The sequence below is a fragment of the Zeugodacus cucurbitae genome, chromosome 5 (genome assembly GCF_028554725.1).
Source record: "Zeugodacus cucurbitae isolate PBARC_wt_2022May chromosome 5, idZeuCucr1.2, whole genome shotgun sequence".
NCBI lineage: Eukaryota > Metazoa > Arthropoda > Insecta > Diptera > Tephritidae > Zeugodacus > Zeugodacus cucurbitae.
In genome coordinates, this window is record NC_071670.1 from 31,676,922 (window position 1) to 31,696,498 (window position 19,577).

General features: G+C 34.3%; 1 protein-coding gene across 11 annotated transcripts in view; it reads left to right on the forward strand.

Annotated features, from left to right (window-relative positions):
- The window catches only part of LOC105219563 (protein sidekick), an 80,068-nt gene that overhangs the window by 49,314 nt on the left and 11,177 nt on the right, over window positions 1–19,577 (forward strand). For 7 of the 11 annotated variants that reach the window (XM_054230593.1, XM_054230587.1, XM_054230588.1 and 4 more), the window contains 4 exons: window positions 8,555–8,674; window positions 12,556–12,711; window positions 14,763–15,191; window positions 17,850–18,047. In XM_054230593.1, the coding sequence (XP_054086568.1) occupies window positions 8,555–8,674; window positions 12,556–12,711; window positions 14,763–15,191; window positions 17,850–18,047 (903 nt within the window). The remainder of the gene's footprint in view (window positions 1–8,554; window positions 8,675–12,555; window positions 12,712–14,762; window positions 15,192–17,849; window positions 18,048–19,577) is intronic. The other 4 variants (XM_054230589.1, XM_054230590.1, XM_054230592.1 and 1 more) reach the window with 1 other exon arrangement.

Here is a 19,577-nt window from a genome sequence, read left to right on the forward strand (position 1 = left end):
AAGCTCTTTTTAGCACTTTGTGCTGTTTCAAAGTTTGACGCACTCATTAAATATTTATTTTCAATTCGCATCGAAAATTATTATATATTTGCCACTTTTATTGTTGGAAAGCATACCTAAAAACGCAATATTTACACGGAATAACACTACTTACTTAGATTAAAAAAAAATTAAAAAATATTAACTGTGATTTTATACGTTTATCAGCAACATAATTTTTGTGAGAGCATTTCCTAAGCCACAAGCAAACAACTAGATTTTGTGTATTTTTAGGAAATAGTAAACCAATTTATAAAGAATTTCAATACCATAGATTTAAATGTCAAACTTAAAAACTTTGATTCTTTGGTGCGTATATACGCACTTGTGTAGATTAGGCAAATGCGACAGTTTTACTTTTCCCATGAATATTTCTTCGTTTTATTCATATTTAAAACAAAATTTAAAATTATGAGCACTGAAAATAAATCTGGATTTACGAATATATTAATGTTTGCACTACGTGGCGTATAAGTAACATAATATACTTATAATAAATATTAAAAAAACTATTTCCTAGAACTTGCAAGTTATTGAAAATCTAAATATATTTGTTAGCTTTCACATTTTATAAAATTTCAAAATATTTGGAAAACTCTAGACAAACAAATGAGGCATCCAATTATTTGAGCTTAGTTCTATGTGAAAATAAAATCGTGCAATTACTCAACCAGCCAGCACTAAAGATGGCTTACAAACGATAATAGTTTCTTCCGTTTTCACCTCAAAGTCTAATAGAATATGAGTTTCGCAGTTTAGAAGTTGAGCACTTCATGCCCCGTGATTTCAATTGCACTGCTTGAAGAATCTTGAACAAAGCAAAACAGCAGAAGAGGCTAACAGTTAACAAGTGGAATAAGGCAAGAAGTTTTTTGTACAGTGGAGATGTACATGGCAGGTGGAAAATCATGCAGAATAATTGCGCATTTTTCGTCAAGGAAACTTTTACAGTAACTAGTTGGTGATACAAGAACACATATATAACGAGGTTACTAAAGTTACGGGAATAATAGATAAACAAGAGACAAGTTTAGATCGAAAAATTTAACTTACCGCACACTACACGAGAGTATATAAAATATGTGACGCTTAGAATCTGGGATTGATCTTCCTTAGAATTAAAATTCAATTAACACAAGTCGAAAGGGTCACTTGTGCATAACCATAAATTCTCATGATAAATAAATATAAGAGCATTACATTCACTTGAACTCTACATGTAGTCTACAGTTCAAAATATATTTTGAAATCTTAAAAATAATTGTGTAAATTTACCACGTAAAATGATTTTAATCGTACTTCGTAAAGCAACTTGCCACTTCACTCTTTACCGTTACTAACCACTATCTGTTCATTCGCTTTGCAACCGCTGAAGCGTGGAGTATTTCCCAACCAGCTGTTAGTGCGCGTCTGAAGCAATTATTTACATAAGCACGTCTACACTTTTGCTCACGATTCAATTCAATTTCATTTGCCCAGGCGTTGGTGGCGAAATTAAATTAGACGAGCGAGTGAGCACTTGCAAAATGCAAGCAAGCATCGACGCATTTGCTTAACTGCACTTGAGCTATTGAATTCGAAACACTTAGAAGGCTGAAGTTTCATTTCAAGTGCTAATTAAATATGCGCCAAGTTTTCTGCCATTATTTGCCGTAATGTCTGTTTGTTCCTTTATTTGCTTGAAATGCTCTTTGGCAGTTGTATTGTTGTTCGTTGTTGATTTGGGGAAGTCGAAATTCATTGCTCTACTAATTTAGCGAAAGCACGCAGACTAATGATGGTGCAAATACAAACAAGGAAGGCGTTCATTAAATAAGCGAGTTTCCTCAACCTCAAGCAAATGATTTAGTTGAAAGTCAAACAATATATTACTATTTAAGTATGTACTATATGGCACTAATTGACTTTGATTGAGTTGTATGGAAGATATGATTTACGAAAAATGTTTCATTGACCTTTACTTTAAAGATATTACTCGTTAAAAATAAAGTCAACCTGAAGTAAAGTGTGTATATATGACTTTACTTTAAAGATATTACTTTAAAATTTGTCATATTAAGATATGACTTTACTTTCAAGATATTACTCGTTAATAATAAAGCCAACCTGAAGTAAAGTGTGTATACATGACTAGGCAAATATTACCCTCTCATTTCAATAAGAACTCTGATATTTCTATTTGGTATCTGGGGGCTTTGAAAATGTATCTTCCAAATAATTATGCTTAATTTGATGCTGATCTGGGGAAATGTTCGGTAAAGTTAGTATTCAAACTTTGGGACATGAGCGCAAAACTGTTTGTATCACGTCGTCACCATTAAATTTTTTTCAATGAAATTAGAATTCTAATATATAACAGCCTACGATATACGTAAATAGTATAAACTGAAGAAATATCAAACTTCTTCTTTAGACCTCGCACTTGAAGTACATATTTAAATGTTATAGTGGTTTAATATCCCATCCAACCGCAAGCAGATGTCTTTGTCATTAAAATGGCCATTGTGTCGTGGTCAACTGACCAGCTAGGACACTGACCGCAAAGTGTGAAATTCTCTGAATGGCTACATGACAAAGTTGAATAAACTACATATTTAATAAAAACAAAAGCGCGAGTATAGTGTAAAATACCACGTAAGTGTCAGTTCAAACGTAAACATTTAATGAGTCCTTTGCGAGTAAACATGTTTGCACACAATAAATAAAGTTAATACCAACCATAAACGGAATATGTGGTGATAAATTCAAATTGCTTGATACAGTGGTAAACGGTGATATAAAAGCACAATTTGTATGCAGGTTTTTGAGGTTAAGTTTTATTTAAAAAATTATAAAATTTCTTAGAAATAAAATTGAATTCGAAAAATATAATTAAATAATCTCAACCAAGCTACTGGTTACAATTATTATACTAAGAAAGACAAAAAATCGACTTTGTTCTTTACCACTGTAAATGAGTGCTGCGAACTCGCCGGCGCTTCTGCAACCTTATCGCAAGCTTCAATTGCCGCAATACACCGGTGAAGCATAAAATTCTAGTCAATTTGTTGTTCTACACTATGTGTGCTTTTGTATTACCATAGCGGTATGCATACGCTATTTATTCGCTGCGGTGCCACCATGCCAACGTGTATTCCATGATTAATGCGAACGGCCACATACTATCCTTGAGGAAATTAAATGCAAACCACCGGTGACCTGCATTTCATGGGTGTAGTTTTACCGGGAATATATATGTATACTTAAGGCGGGCAAGCGTTTAAAAGCCAATGTCCCTTTGATGTGTATTACGGAGAACGCACAACGGGCTTTAACTACAAATACTCTGCCAATATCCACCTCCAACCACTAATAACAAAAATGCAACCGTTTTACATAGAGCCGCCAAACGACATTACAAAAGCCATTCATCTACCAACGACACGTTTGCCAACCTGAAAAATAACTCTCACAGCGAGATTAATTTGCATCGAGCACGGCTCGCAATCAGGCAAAGGACTAAAAATTAAAAGCATGCAATTTTGCTTTGCGCGAGCATGTCCACGCTTTGCCGCTAAGGTCCATTGGGCAGAAGGCGCTCTACGCCAACTTTGCGCCAATACAGTATAAAGCCATTGTTATAGCTCTTGTCCAGTTGATCGGCGACTCTGTTGACTGCCTGACTGCTCGTGTACGTAGATGGACGCAATAATTTAGGTCATTCGATTGGCGTGGTCCACTGGTGTTCACTTTAGAGCAATAATTAAATTGCAACGGGCCATGGGCAATGATAAAAAATTGTCGGGCAATAATAGCTGTGACAACAACATTTCAATAAACTAACTGCCACGACACAATTAACTTAGTAAATTGCCACATCAACTAACTAAGTATGACTTTATGATGCAATAAACATTTATTCAGGGCAAGTGAATTTAATGATCGTGTATATTAACTTCCAGGTTTTACCTACGCCATTTACATGGTTCTATACCATAATAAACAATTAGACATTTTAATAATCATAATCCCAAATCACCCATCAATAAATCATAATCATATTTTATTTTATTAATAGACATCTATCTTTGACACTACGGGCGGTTGAACGATTATTTTTGGCGTTAAAAATCACAATTTGTGCGCTATGGTTTAAAATTAAGACCTTGAGAATATACCCTTATCATTATTTGTTTAACTAAAGGGATCTCAGCATAATAGAATAATAAATAGAGAATGATCCATATGGAGTTCTACTGTATCATCCCTACCACTAAAATTAACATTGCTTCTTACATTCTTTGGAAAGAGAGTATTTATACCGTTCAAAGATTTCAAATTAACTTAGATGTAGGCGAGGTTAATATCTGATTTCGATATTTTTCTCACTATAGCAATATGTTGCAAAGTTCTCATCTCACCGCATGTGTGCCTATTGTACAGGGACCAGTAAGCACACTAATGTTTGCTGCGAAATGAGTCTCCCTAAGCGACAACAGCTGGAAGGACCGTTTTCGGTCCACCGCGGGCCAGCAAGAACTCGCAACTGCACAGGTTATGGTTGTTGTCCATAGTTTGGTGAACTCACTCGCAGACAGTGAATACAGCGCTCTAGTGCAAGTGGACCACGGAGTACCCACCCGCTTCCACACCGACTTCAATGTTTTAGGGTACCTTCTCTTGTAAACTGGTCCTGGTACCCACACAAGTCGAATTCCGAAGTAGTTGGAAGCTACTCCCTAACCAGCTTAGGGAGTTCGTACCGCCATCGAATCCAAATCCAGTATTGTCGCTCTACTGGCGGAGTGAATATACACCTCTCTAAAGGAGGTCGCACTTCGAAGCAATTTGTCTACTGCTACCTTAATGTCAGTCACCTCTGTCTGAAAGAGTTAATTGTCCACGCATTGCAGACTGTAGACTTCGATTTGTTCGGCTATACTGGATGTATAAAATAGTTTGTATACCTAATGATACCTATCAAAACTCACAATAAGAATCAAACGAGACATCAGAGGTTATATCATACGTGTTCTTTATTTTCATTTTCAAATGTCTTCTCCCCAAATTGCTGCTTCGAATGTAGCAGTAAACAATACTTGTACATAAATCGTTTGTTATAGAAAACAAATTGCTGATTTTTTTGCGTAAAGGGTGATTAAGCACGAACAGAAAAGTATTGATCTCCTCATAATTGAAAGTAAGTGGAGAGTCATTTGTACGTTTAAGGAAGTGTAGAGTGCCCATTTTATTACTTCGCGAGCCATTTTATTGCTGATGTTCGATAAGTAGCAACCCGGCAGCCGCTTACTCCGCGCAAACTCTGAATGCACTGCGAGTGATCAAAAGCCACTTTTCGCTTAACAAGTTTATTAATGTCACATTCTTTTTATTCGTAACCATAATGAACTGAACATAACTGCTTCGTTGTTATTGTTGATTTCATTGTAGCCACAATATGAATTTATTTATGTTGCCTTTTGCTTATAAAATGCATACAACGAAAGGGCAAACTTTTCTGTATTGTTTTCATGCGAAATTTTCATTTGTTATTGTCGCTCTGCTTACAATCGTTATGGCTGCCGGCACTGCATTGTAATTGTACACAGTTATTGACGCGGAAACAAACGAGAAGGAAAAGCGAAATGCAATATATTCAGGTGCTAATTAAGGACATGTAAAGCAGTTAATGTGTGCACACATGCAGGCATTTCCTCTCCTTTTTGTCACTCCACATATTGTATACATTTGTATGTTTGTACTCTTATCAGTGCAATTGTGTGATCGTTCGTCGACCTTCCGTGACCTGTCCGCGTATTGCTGGCAATTCTGAATAACTGAAATGCGTAAATTTTTTACGCAGCCCTTACCTATGTATGTAAATATAAGTATATGTATGCCATTGTAAAATTGCGTTAAGCAGCTCGTTAAGTCAGCTGCCCTAGTTTCGTATTCGTAGTTTTCCTTATCCTTTATTGTTTCGACTCTGCCATTTATTTGTCGTGCAGTTTGACTATAATTTCTTCTTGCTGAATTGCTACTATGTACTCTTTTAAATTAATTTCATTTGGACACCCTTAAGGAAAGGTGAATAATTTGTATGCAGTACTCCATCAGCTTTGCCAACTGAAGTGTAAGCTGGTTATTATTTAAATTAAAGGCGACATTTTCGCCGCTTTGCATTTAATTTTCTTTTGTTAGAAGTATACTATGTAATTTTGCATTTTTTACTTAATTTGAATGTATTTTATTCATTTGGTTTCTTTGAAACTGTTAACGGTGTTCATCATTAAGTAATTGTGTGCGTAAAACCGCGTGCAACAAAAGGGGAGACTTTAATGGGTGTGTCGTATACGTTGTATTCAGTACGCAAAAGGTTAAATGTTAAGAATAGCTGGCGGAAATTTGTTTACAAATTAATAGTATGTTTTTCAAAGGTTATACGATATATAAGAACATATTAATTAATTATATGTTCATTAATTATTTGATTCCACCTTCCAGGCTTTTTAAAAAGTTTTATTTTGATACCTATGTATATTTATAATTTTATTAATCTTACGAAAGTTATTGCATGGAAATTTAGAAACAGATGACAGCACCGCTCCAAAAATGTTTTCCACTTTTCACCCATTAGTACATATCTTTCAATATGACTTGGTCTACAATTTCTTTGACTTAACGTTTACAATTAGGTAACTATTTTTAAAAATTTATCGGACTAAAATCTTTTCAAAAATATTTATTGAAAAAAATTTAATTCTCTAAAAAATATAACACACAGACTTTGTTCGGAAACCTGTTGGTTTGGTATACAGATTGTACTGCGTTTTATCTCAAATTGTTTGATTCTATATATTCTTTGATATACATTACATGTTGAATTTGTTTTTAAATAGGTGGCAGCAGCAATAATTTTCATTATGAGGATTTTTCACCAAATCATCAGAAAATAACAAAGAGAATTCAAAACTGACTCTTCACATCCTGTATATAATAATAATAAATATTAAATAATATTTTTATTATACAAATACATTTTATTTTAACTCTGTGAGTTATAGGGATATACGATTTCTAAATTTTAACCCAATCTTTCACAGTAAAACGCCAAACAAAAGTCCTTGACAGCTGCTGCCAAAACTTTATTACAGTACTATTTTTTTGTATGCATTAAGTGGCAGTAAGTGTGCCTAGGGGCACGCAAAAATCGCAAAATTCTCATTGCCCACAATTAAGCAATATAAGTGTGTATTTGTGCATGCGTGTTTGATATGCAAATGCTGCTATCGGCACCAACAGTCAGCCTCAGCGGCTTTACTCAAATATTTCAAAATTTGTTTTATGCGTGTTAAAGTAAATATGTACATACACAGGTAGACACGGCAACGCCAGCCCAGTCTTAATTATATGTGCATATATATATTTATATTATACAAATAAACGTAATATTTCCGCAGTCACGCCAAAATTTTAATACCTCAACGCCATTTGGTCTGCACTCAAAAACATGCCATGCAAATATATGCATGTATATGAATATTTTATTTCAAATATAAAATAGTGCCGTCCTATGTGTGTATAGCAAGTAAGGAAGTGTTATACGCGGGCGCAACTGAACATAAAATCTCACATAATTTTGTGCAGAAAAAAGGGGGTCTTGATAAACTTATGGACGGATATTAATTTTCAAGAACAAAGAATAAAATAATATTATGTATGAAATTTTATGGGAATCGGATAAATTGTATATTGAATAAGAAATGTCGTCTAAAAGTAGGCGATGTCAAACTCGCTCGATCTCATCATTTTTATATGTATCACGAACAATAAATCCATCTCAGTTATTTTAAAGAGTTCACTCAAGTGTAAGTTGTACAAAAGTATTATGCTCTATGCAACATGTTGCGAGAGACATAGAAACCTGCAAAGCATAAATATAATATATACATATTCCATATAATAAATGCACGTACCATATGCTCACACTTTAAGTCATATTTGCCTACCACATTTACGTTATCCCTTTGACTATTTACACTAACATATAACAGAGTTCACACGTAGATATGTTTAAGTTGAAGTAAACCCTACAACGTGGCATATAGGCATAACACAAGCACTCTGAACCATTTTATTTGCACTTACACCTTTTTAGCTCGCCTAGCTGGTCAAAGTTCGTAAATGAATAATTGGCCAGGCGCTGACCCTTTGTTAGCCCGTCTAGTTAGCCGGTTGGCAGCGACATAAGCCACTTGATGGTACACTCCTTACATACACCCACCGATTTTTAGCGTACATAAGTGCACAGTTAAGATTTTTTGTACGTTCCAGCCTGGAACTCCACTTAAACACTATTTACTCATATTTTTCGCTAAAAACTATTTTTTTTGCCCTTTTTATACTCTCGTGTTACTTTGTGTCGTTCTCAACTTGATTTTTATTTTTGCTTTTTACTTTTTTATATATATATTTTTTTACTTTTATTGGCTCGACTTTTGACTTTATTTTCATGCATTTTTTTCTCTTTACTTAGCCTCGGCGCCGGTGATGGAGAAGGCACCGCAAAATGTAACCGCATTGGATGGCAAGGACGCAACTATTTGGTGTCGAGCAGTTGGTGCACCAAATCCCAACATCACATGGATTTACAACGGTAAGTCTATGGTGGCTGAGAATGCGATTACACAATTACACGCAGCCATAAGCCGTTATGTATGGTTATTTGTAGTGAATGTGTTTATATGTATGTTTGTATGAAAGAGCACCGAATATAACACTGCGGCAACACGCAACCACACGCGCATAAAAAAATCTTAGCACTTAGGTTAATAACTCGGAAGAAGGCATGTACACGATATTTTTTGGATACTCATGTAGATGGATAGGTATTTGTGCCCAGTAGGAAATTTAGATCCAATCCAAAATATATGTTTTGTATAGGAAGCGCTTTATTTTCATTTTATTGTGCTACTTTTCATATAAGCAAAAACTGTCTTCTGTAGGCCAAACGTTGAGAAGTAGTCAATCGAACATATTATACCTGTTGTTTAACTGTAACTTTTAGTAACGTTGAGGCATACTGGTTCCTAAAATATTTATAATTTGATTTAGGTTAAAATCCATAAGAAAATATTTGTATTTTTATTTTTGACATTCATTTGTCATTTGAGTCATTCACAATGGCAAAACTGGTCTAAAATGTATAAAACAAAAGTTGGTACAATTGAAGATAACGAGTATACCACTTTAATGCGCATACTCTCTTGTATAAAATTCAACCCGATAACTTTGTTATTGATTTCCAATACAATTTTGGTGACAAGAGCAGCTCGAAGACAACTAATATACATCGCAAACTTAATTTTGGATAAAATCAGCAATGAAAAATTAAATAAATTACTGTCGATAGTCAACTAATGAAAATATACTCCAAACTCAGAGCTAAAATAGGTGATATAGAAGTTCTTACTTATAATGACATAAACATAAGTCCTATTCTATTTCCGATATAGCGCAGAACTACATACATACATATATATTTTGTGAAGTGTTTAATTTCCAATTGGGTCTATTTAATATACAGATCTATGTACATAAGTTTCGTTGAAAGTTATATGTTATTTCATCCATTGAAGTGAAGTGTCGAAAGTTTTTAGAACTTTTGCCGGTAGTATTAGAAGTGCAACACTCAGACGCTCATTAGACGAAATGCCTATCTTTACATGAATAAACAAAGTTTGGTGGTGTTTCATGTCACACGCCTACATATATACGTATGGACATGTTGCCATGGTTCTACTAAAAGCTTTATATTTTTGTTCAAAGGCAGGCCGGGACTAACTTTTTCATTAGATGTAATTGAAAATATAAAAAGTTAGTATCATTGAAAACAACATATGTGAGTTTTCATAATTAACTGTGCCTTGGAGAATAAATAGTGCTTTTGTTCTCCTCATCGGTCAAGAATATTTCTAGAAAATAATACAACATAATATATAATAATTAATATTTTATATATGAAAAATGCACTAATGTATGTATATAAAAGAAAAACTTTTTTTTTAATTGCGATTAATTTCTTGACATAGTGCTCTCTTTATTTGTTATTCTTGACTACGTACAATTTTGTTAAATAAAAGAATACTGACTTTTTTGAAGAATTTTTTTTTATCAAAAATTTAGTTTTATAAAGGTTTATCCATTTCTACTACTTTTTTTAAGAAAGCAAAACACAGAAAATTTACATTTAATTGGGAATATTTATTATCATGTCCATCCGTTTAGTCCAATTTCCGATGTTTCGTTCGAGCATTTCGACTGTTTGCGTTGTTAAAACAAAATGTCGCCGAGATCATGAGCTTCAATTTCAAAAAGTCGGTTATCATGGCGCGCTTACGGTCGCCATTGACGGTTATGTTCTCACCGGCGTTATTTTTTAGAATTATAAAACGATGATTGCACCGACCTACAAACCACACCAAACAATTGTTTTTTCTAGATGAAATGCCAGCTCTTGAATCTCTTCTTCCCATATGTGGCAATTTTGTTTGTTTACATACCCTTTGAGCCAGATATTGGCCTCATCGCTGAACTCGAAAACGTCGGATCTTATTAGAACTTTTCAAGTGCCTATTAGGCGAAGCGATGTCGCTTGGGACGGTCAGTTCTTGCATAAGCTGTATTTTATACCCTTTCAATTTGAGATATCGACGGGAAATGCGCCCAGTCGTTCCATACATCAGTCCGAGATGCTGCGCCGAATCGACTCTCCACGTTCTTCGTGTAAACTCTCAGCTACGACCGCTATATTTTCTTCACATCGTGTTGGACATGGTATATTCGGTCGAATATTATCCAATAATGAATGCTAAATCTCAAGATGGGTGATTGTATTGGGAATAGTACGCTCAGTACCGCGATTATGTTGACCATGAGCGAGCGCGCAAAACACATTTTTTACAGAACGTGAATTTTCGTAATAAAGTTGAACAATTTGTAGACATCGTTCAGTCGTATGTCCTTCCATGATGAAATGCCAAACAATACTGAACAAAAATACTAAACAAAAACAACAAAAAAGACTATTGAAAAAATTCCCTCCACTTGGATTACCCATTATAAAAGAAATGAAAAATACAATTTATTTCTCAACATAGTGTGTTTTTAATTTGTTATAATAATTCAGAAAAAAACAGAGTGACTTTTTTGAATATTAAAAAAATAATTGATTTGAATAAGATATTTATATTTTATGCTTTTTTTTAAATATTAACCATTAACAAGAAATCTAATTTCGTTAATTTTCATAAACTTAGAATTTTGCTTTTATTCATCATATTTTCCCTAGAATAAATATTTGAAATACTATTTATTAGATTACATTCTTTTTGATATCAGTGTCTGTGTTTTTAGCATAAGCAATTACCAAATAAACAATTACGAGTAAAAGAGTTGAATGAACGCGTGAATAATTAAATTGTTATATCCCTTTCAACGCCTTTAACATTTAATTTAATTACCCAACATGTATATCTACTAATTGCGTGCCAAGTCATAAATTTGTGCACGTGGCAATTCGCGCGCATCCTGCGAATTACGCTGATATTACAAATGTCCACAGATAAAATAATTATACATATTAATAATTATACAAATTATTTAATAACGCAAGCTTGAATTTTAATATCTACTAATGCTAATGAAATGTTTGTTTTTGTTTTCCTTTTCTAATTTTGTGTGCCCATGCGACTAACTACAACCAACCAACAAACCAAACTGACCATTTAAAATGCTAAAACACCGTTATGGCCGCTAACAACCAACTACGCTCACAATCAAAATGTGGCACTGTGTACTTTAAAATGCTAAAATGTGTTGCTAAAATCCTTTTTACCGCAAAACCAACGCATTAATTTCGCCTACACAAACGTTAAAATACCGCCGAAAACCACAATAACACCAACAATTGGCTGCACATCCAAACTAAAATTGCCATTCACCATACCTGCTGTATCCATGTCGCCTCGATGTCTGACAAAATGCACGACCGCCCTGCTAACAATTTCGGCTGTCGGTTTTTGGCAAAATGATAACCACCGCAAAAATAACGGTTATAATGACACAATTCCACGCGCGCCATACTGCCACACCCGTCCCGTCATACCGTCCACCGGTATCATTCGCACTTTGAATTTAAATTCGCTCGTGAAATCGTGATTATGATCATCATGGTTTTCCGCACATCTGCCCACCCGGCGAGTACTCTTTAATTGGGTATTTGATATGTAAACGTATGCATTGGCTGCTGGTTGTGTTCATGTTCATGATGTTTTGGCAACAACAATAACAAATACTGGATAATATTTTCAACGAAACGGAAATGCGCCATTTGTGTTGTTTGCACTTCATCCGTCGCCTGCAATGAACGTTCATCATGCACATCATATTATTTACCGCAACGCTGTTTTATACGACATTCCATCTGTGGTGGACGAAAATAACCAAACATAACAAAAATTTGAATGATAACAACAGAAACACAACTTGTTGAGATATCCAGTCGCATACAAATTCTCGAATCAGGTGATTTATTAATGTCAAATGTGCGCGAAACGGACGCTGGCCTCTACACGTGTGTGCGCTCGAATGAGGCGGGCACCGTCAACGGCGAGGCCTATCTCAGTGTTTTAGGTAAGTCTCGTATGTGTATGTATATTTGCTTGTAGTGGATATTGCTTTTATAATTGCCTCTCTATGGTGCGCTGTCAGCCTGCACGAAAATTGCAAATTATTTGGACATCAGTTGCAAGTACTCTCGTTTTTGTACTTGTGCGCTAAAAGTGGCTATAAGCTATTAAGCTAATCCTCTAGCCATAACATGCATTCAGCTTAAATTATTTTATGACAGAAAAATAAGTTTTGAGTCGTTATTCGATTAGAATTAGATTGAATATTAACTTTAAATAATTTTTATAAACTCATTCGAACTCATTCGAATAAAATCTACTTAGATATGTTGCTATTAGTTAGAACCAACAAAAAACTATTAAAGAAAACGGAGGATTAAGAACTGATTAATTTTATAGTTATTAGCATTATTATTAATATTAGTCAGTAATGGTAGCCAAAGAACTCAGATATCAATTCTTAAAATAATCATCGATACGGGTTGAAAAGTACTTTTAATAAACACTAACAAGTATTAAAATGAACTACTTAGTACTCTAAAGTACTCGACAGATCGATAGTTAAAATATGAGGTATGCACTACAACTTTTGATCTAATGTTCCCTAAACTCCTCATATCACGGCATCGAATTCAAGCGCATTAAGTTAACATAAAAACGCACATTATGATATCCAGTAACTAACCTTCTTCATTTTGCCACGTGGTCGTATAATCCACAGCACATCATTCAGTGAACGAAATCCTTGTAACCAGGGACCGTAAACATTATAATATTTATTTTAGTAATCCTGTAATAAAGATGTAAATAATATGTACCAAAAACCTTCATGAAACATCATTATCGATGAAGAAAATCATAAAAATCCCTAATTTAAAAACTTAGACTTAGTAGACTTTTATACTAGATCGCATGACGATTCTAAGTGATTGATGTTTACATTGAACAATCGGAACAATAATCATTATTTGAGGTCCCTGCTTGTAACACCCCAATATGCAGGATGATTATCGGTCTGAACCTTTTCAGCTTCTCTTAGCGAAGTCCAGGCATTTGCATACAGTAAATATCCATTCTCCATCATTGTTTTTCTTTCCGGAATTCTTCTTTTATGATGTGTGGACCCACTGCGAACCCCGGTCCAGCTTGACTGTAGACTTTTACTTGAATAAAAAGTCATTTAAATCAATATTCAGCTATTTGTTTACCAAATATTTTCTGAATATGGATCAACGTGAACTTCAAATAAAGCTTTTAAAAATAAAAGTATAACTGTCACACATATACATTTGTTGATACTGCACTTGTTCCTCTGATTTTCAAAATATATACGAAACTAGCTACCTAAACCACTAACGTAATTCCTGGCTGCTGTCAACTTCTCCGAACATCTATTGGCATACTGAAGACGGAGTACATGCCAGACAGGCGGCAAATCAAATTTGCACAAACTCTATTAAAATTTCATAACATCAAGCCATTGGCAGAATGCCGCTGCATGCTACAAATTCGAAAAACGAAAATACTCGTAGAAACTGAAATACCTCAACTCATCACCTGGGCAATATGTTCCGTAAGAGCCTGCAGAGTTACGCGTACAAACTCTACGCCTTCAGCGATACAACTACACTGGCCGCATATAGAACTCGCTATGCCTACAACGATAGTTGTAGTTGTAGATAGCATAGCAAAGAAACATATATATATATACATATATAAAATATATACGAGCATATATATGTGTTTCACTTTATCCGCAGTTTACTAACTCGCGGCATTCAACGTCCAAAGACAATCAAATAACCTAAACTCCGTTTTTATGAAAAAATGGCGCAAAGCGGATAACTTTGGCCGTTACTGGAATGTGTTTTGAAGGCACAGCAAACAGGAAAATGCCATGAGTTGCAATTCAATTTCCTCCCAACACCAGCCGTTTTTGCATTTAGATGTTTACGCGGGGAAAAAAACATACAAAACTTTTCTAATACTTACCATTCAACTTTTCTTTATTTTTCCATTTCTCTTTTTTATGTTTATTGGACATCCACCGTACAGTTCGTACGCAAATCATTCAGCCTCCGGTTGACACTACCGTCCTGCTGGGCCTCAATGCGACACTGCAATGCAAAGTCTCTAGTGATCCAACAGTGCCGTATAATGTCGACTGGTATCGTGAAGGTCATCCAACTGCCATTAGTAACTCACAACGTATCGGCGTCCAATCGGACGGCACACTCGAGATACAAGCGGTGCGAGCCTCCGATGTGGGCACATACCAATGTGTGGTGACCTCGCCAGGCGGCAATGAGACGCGTTCGGCGCGTTTAAGTGTCATCGAATTACCGTTCCCACCGAGCAATGTGAAAGTGGCGCGTCTCGATGCGCCCAACCAACGGTCTATCAACGTTTCATGGACGCCGGGCTTTGATGGTAATAGTCCGATACTGAAGTTCATCGTGCAACGGCGCGAAGTCTCCGAACTAGGTAAGTGTGTGAACTCATTATTTTTAAAAAGCTAAAATATTTTAATAGGCATATGTACATATGTAAATGGTATTGAGTATTATGGTTTTATGCAGGGTGTTGGATTCATTCAAGCAAAAGTACTCATATGTAGTACGTGCATATGTATGTGTTTTTGCCGATTTCATATTTATGAAATCAGTAAATAATTATTTTTCTGCTTACAAACTTGTCAAATATTTATAATATAGATAAATATCGATGGATAATTTTTCAAGAGAATTCGTACGGGATATTTTTCTAGCATGTAAAGCAAAAGGAAAACATAATAATATTCTCTTTGACTACTCTTTGTTTGAATCCATTTTGATGTTGTTATAGAGAAACACACTATACCGACGACGTCACCTTAGAGAAAGACTGTCAATATTAAAATGCGGAGAATTCAAACAAATATTAAGCGATAGTTCAACAACAGTATTTAGACATTATTCGGTTTAAAGCTCAGGCAGAATTTTCTGAACTTTCAGTAGAACATTCCTTTAATTTTGAGCTTTAATTCAAACGAGTCCAGTATTTTTCCGATATATAATTTTTTTTGAAGATCAAACATTGACCCTTCATAGCATCCATAATGTAAGATTCACACAAAAATTTTATACACCATTGAATTAAGAGGGGAATGTAGATTATATCCATATGGATCTTTTGGTGACTATTTATATTCGATACTTAATAATAATTTTTTTAAAAAGTCCTTTTTTCGAACTGAATATTTCGTTTTTGGAAGCTAACATCGAAAATCTGAGTATACTCCTATTCCTCGAAAATTTTAGTTTGTTCTAGTATCAGGAAGTAAAAATAGATTTTGCCTAAAATTGTAATTGATGATGTTTGAATAGAGATAGTCGACAGTTTGACCAAAAGTTAGCTTTAAAGTAGTTCACATCGCTTTGATTTATCTGTAGGGAAAATGTAAGGTCACATACATTCATACATACATATGTACATAAGAGCACTTCACAACATATTGCATCAGATCACCATCTATACGTTTTAAATTTAAATCACAATTGAAGTCTAAAGCTTAAAGAGAAACAAAAGTATTATTTTCATCACTTTGGTTAATATTGATTTATTATAGATATATAAGTGTGAAACATAAGTTTGATAATTGAGGTGTGGGCTTTCTTATATTGATGAGCGATATTTCACTACTGGTGATTTTTTCACTGTGATGAAAATCGTATATAGCAACTGCGATATTTTTTTGTAAACAGCAGCGAATTACAATCACAATGGCATTTCTATGTTTCAAGTTCGATCACAACAGTTCAGTGATTCTGATTCGATCACAGTACCTATAGCCGTTTATTGGTTTTAGTTAGATCACAGTAACAATAACAGTTAATTGAGTTGTGATTGCTGTATTTAAAATATATCTAAGTTCGCTTGCAGCAGAAGAATATTTTTAATAAAAGTAGAACATTTTCGTATTAAACAATGCATTTACTTCTACTGTACTTTAGTTAGAAAATTAAATTAAGCATTTTCCAAAAACTAAATTCATGATACCTTTGTAAAAAATAAAACTGAATTGTATTCTACTTTCAGAAGTTGTAGCTAAAGAATTACAAATTAATTGTAAAGAGCCTAGCAAGAAGCACACACGATCACCTTCTACGTAGGCATATAACGCACACAAATTTCGGCCAAAATATGATGAAATTACTTTTATGTATATGCTCAAAATGTTCTCTCTTTGTTTCGAGTCTGAAAATGGAAAATTAAATGGAATTCAATTAAATTCTAATTTCACGCAATGCTACATACCACAACAGTCAGGCAATAAAAATTCAAATAGAGTAGTAAACAAGCATTTCACAAAGATTGCACTGAAGAAAAGATTTTCTGTTGCCACAATTGGTTTGATTTTGTGCTTGATTTTCATTAGAATTTTTCGAAAATACTCGTACATATTTAAGTATGTGTTGTGACAACAAGCAACAAAGTGCAATATGCATTTCAACTTGCATAGTGCACCAAAACAAGAATATATCAAATTTTCACAAATCAAAACTACGTTTTTTCTTTCTTCTCTTTCTTTTTGCACAAAAATATATAATATATTTTTACACTGAATACACACACGCATACTCTGGCACGTCTACACACGCCAATGTACACGTACTCACACTCTAAAATCAACAACAAACTCAACTCTGGGTGCTCACTAAACTGTCGACTACGCGCGCCTATCTTACATGACCTTGGATAAACATGACTTTCCCACATAAATATGCCTTCTATATACCATATTTAAAAATATCTTTACATTATCCCATTCCTTGAATAATATCAATTTCTTGGTTTTAATTTACAACTCGAATATAAATTTTTGTAATCGTCTTCCAACCGTTCTAATTTTTTTTATTAAATATCTTAATTGATTTATAATATACTTAATTATATAATTTTATTTTGGTGACTGGTTAACTGATTTTTATTGAAAATTTTGCACTAATACTTTTCGTTTTCCACACCGCTATCGTTTTAACCTTATTACTTCTCTTATATGCTATCCTTTATCCTCCTACACTATTTAACTATTTTCTTCTCTCCCAAACCCCACATTTTATCTCTCACTCTATCTCGTCTTCGAATCATTAACAATCACAGAAAAATTCGTAGGTCCAGTTCCAGAACCATTACTCAATTGGGTGACGGAACTGAGCAATGTTTCGGCAGTTCAACGTTGGACTCTATTGAAGAACCTAAAAGCGGCCACTGTGTATCAGTTTCGTGTGAGTGCTGTGAATCGTGTAGGCGAGGGCTCCCCATCGGAGCCGAGTAATATTGTGGAATTGCCGCAGGAAGGTAAGTAATTTATAAAAAAATATATGATATCGAATTTTAAAAGGAAAATTATTTAGTTGAAAAAGCTTTGTTTAGTAAATTGTGTTTAAAATTTGGTTTTCCTTCCGATTTTGCTATAATTGTTTTAATATTTTACAATTTTAATTAAACTAGCTTCAACCATGATCTAATTTTTTTGTGTTTTTTAAATGTTGCACATAAGCTGAGCTTTTCCATACTAAATTGTTTAACTTATGGTAAAACCAAGAGAAAGTGTATAGTTTCATTTATATTACGAGATTTATAAAAATTTTAGAATATCACAGGCGAACAATTTATAAATAATTATAAAGGGTGATCCATTTCGAGGTTCATTACATTTTTAAAGAAAAAACACAGAAAACTCAAAATTCATTGACAAGACAATTCTTTGGCATTTATTTCTTTAAAAAAAGATTATCTCTTTCAAATGTTGACCACCACTACGTCTCAGATGGTCCATCCGTTCAATCCAATTATCGATGACTCGTTCAAGCATTTCGACTGACTTAAGACTTTACATGTCCCGACAGGAAAAAGTCTAACGGTGTGATATCACAATCGACCGGACCAAAATATGAAATTATCTGCCACCGAAGTGTTCTCTCAATAAATCCATTGATTGATGTGAAGTGGTGCCGTCTTGTTGAAACCAAATATGGTGGGAATCACGAGCTTAAATTTCAGACATGAAATAGTCGGTTATAATGCCACGATAACGTTCGCCATTGACGGTTATGTTCTCATCGGTATTATTTTTGAAGAATTATAAACCGATGATTGCACCGGCCCACAAACCACACTAAATCGTTGATTTTTCTCGATGGCATAACAGCTCTTGAATCTCTTCAGGTTGCCCTTCGTTCCAAATGCGGGAATTTTGCTTATTTACATACCAATTGAGCCAGAAATGGGCCTCAACGCTGACCAGACTTTGACTAGAAAACGTCGGATCTTCTTGGAACTTTTCAAGAGTCCATAGAGAGAAGCGATGTCGCTTGCGATAGTCGAGCGGCTTCAGTTCTTGCACAATCTGTACTTTAACGCTTACAATTTAAGATATCGATGTAGAATGCGTCAAATGATTGCATTAGGAATAGTATGCTCAGTAGCGGGATTATGTACAGTACAGAACAAAAATAACATGACAGCTTGACACGACTCACGCGTGATCTGTCAAAAAAAAAACTATTGAAAAAAGTACCTCCACTTGGATCAGCCGTTAGTTATCATAAATAAAGATGATATAAGAATAGGTACACAGTTTTTACGTCTATATCATCTTTAAATTGTTCACAATTAACGGCATTATTATAACAGCATTTTTACACTTCATTTTTTGGATGGTCAACATGGTAACCGAAATTAAAAAGTACTTAATTAAATGCCTTTTCGTTATGAAAATAGGCCAACGGAAAAGTTGTTGGTGATTTTATTTCTTATTAATTTAATTATGATAAAAGTATGACAACATCGATTACAACAGACCGAAGGCATCAATAAATACGTCCA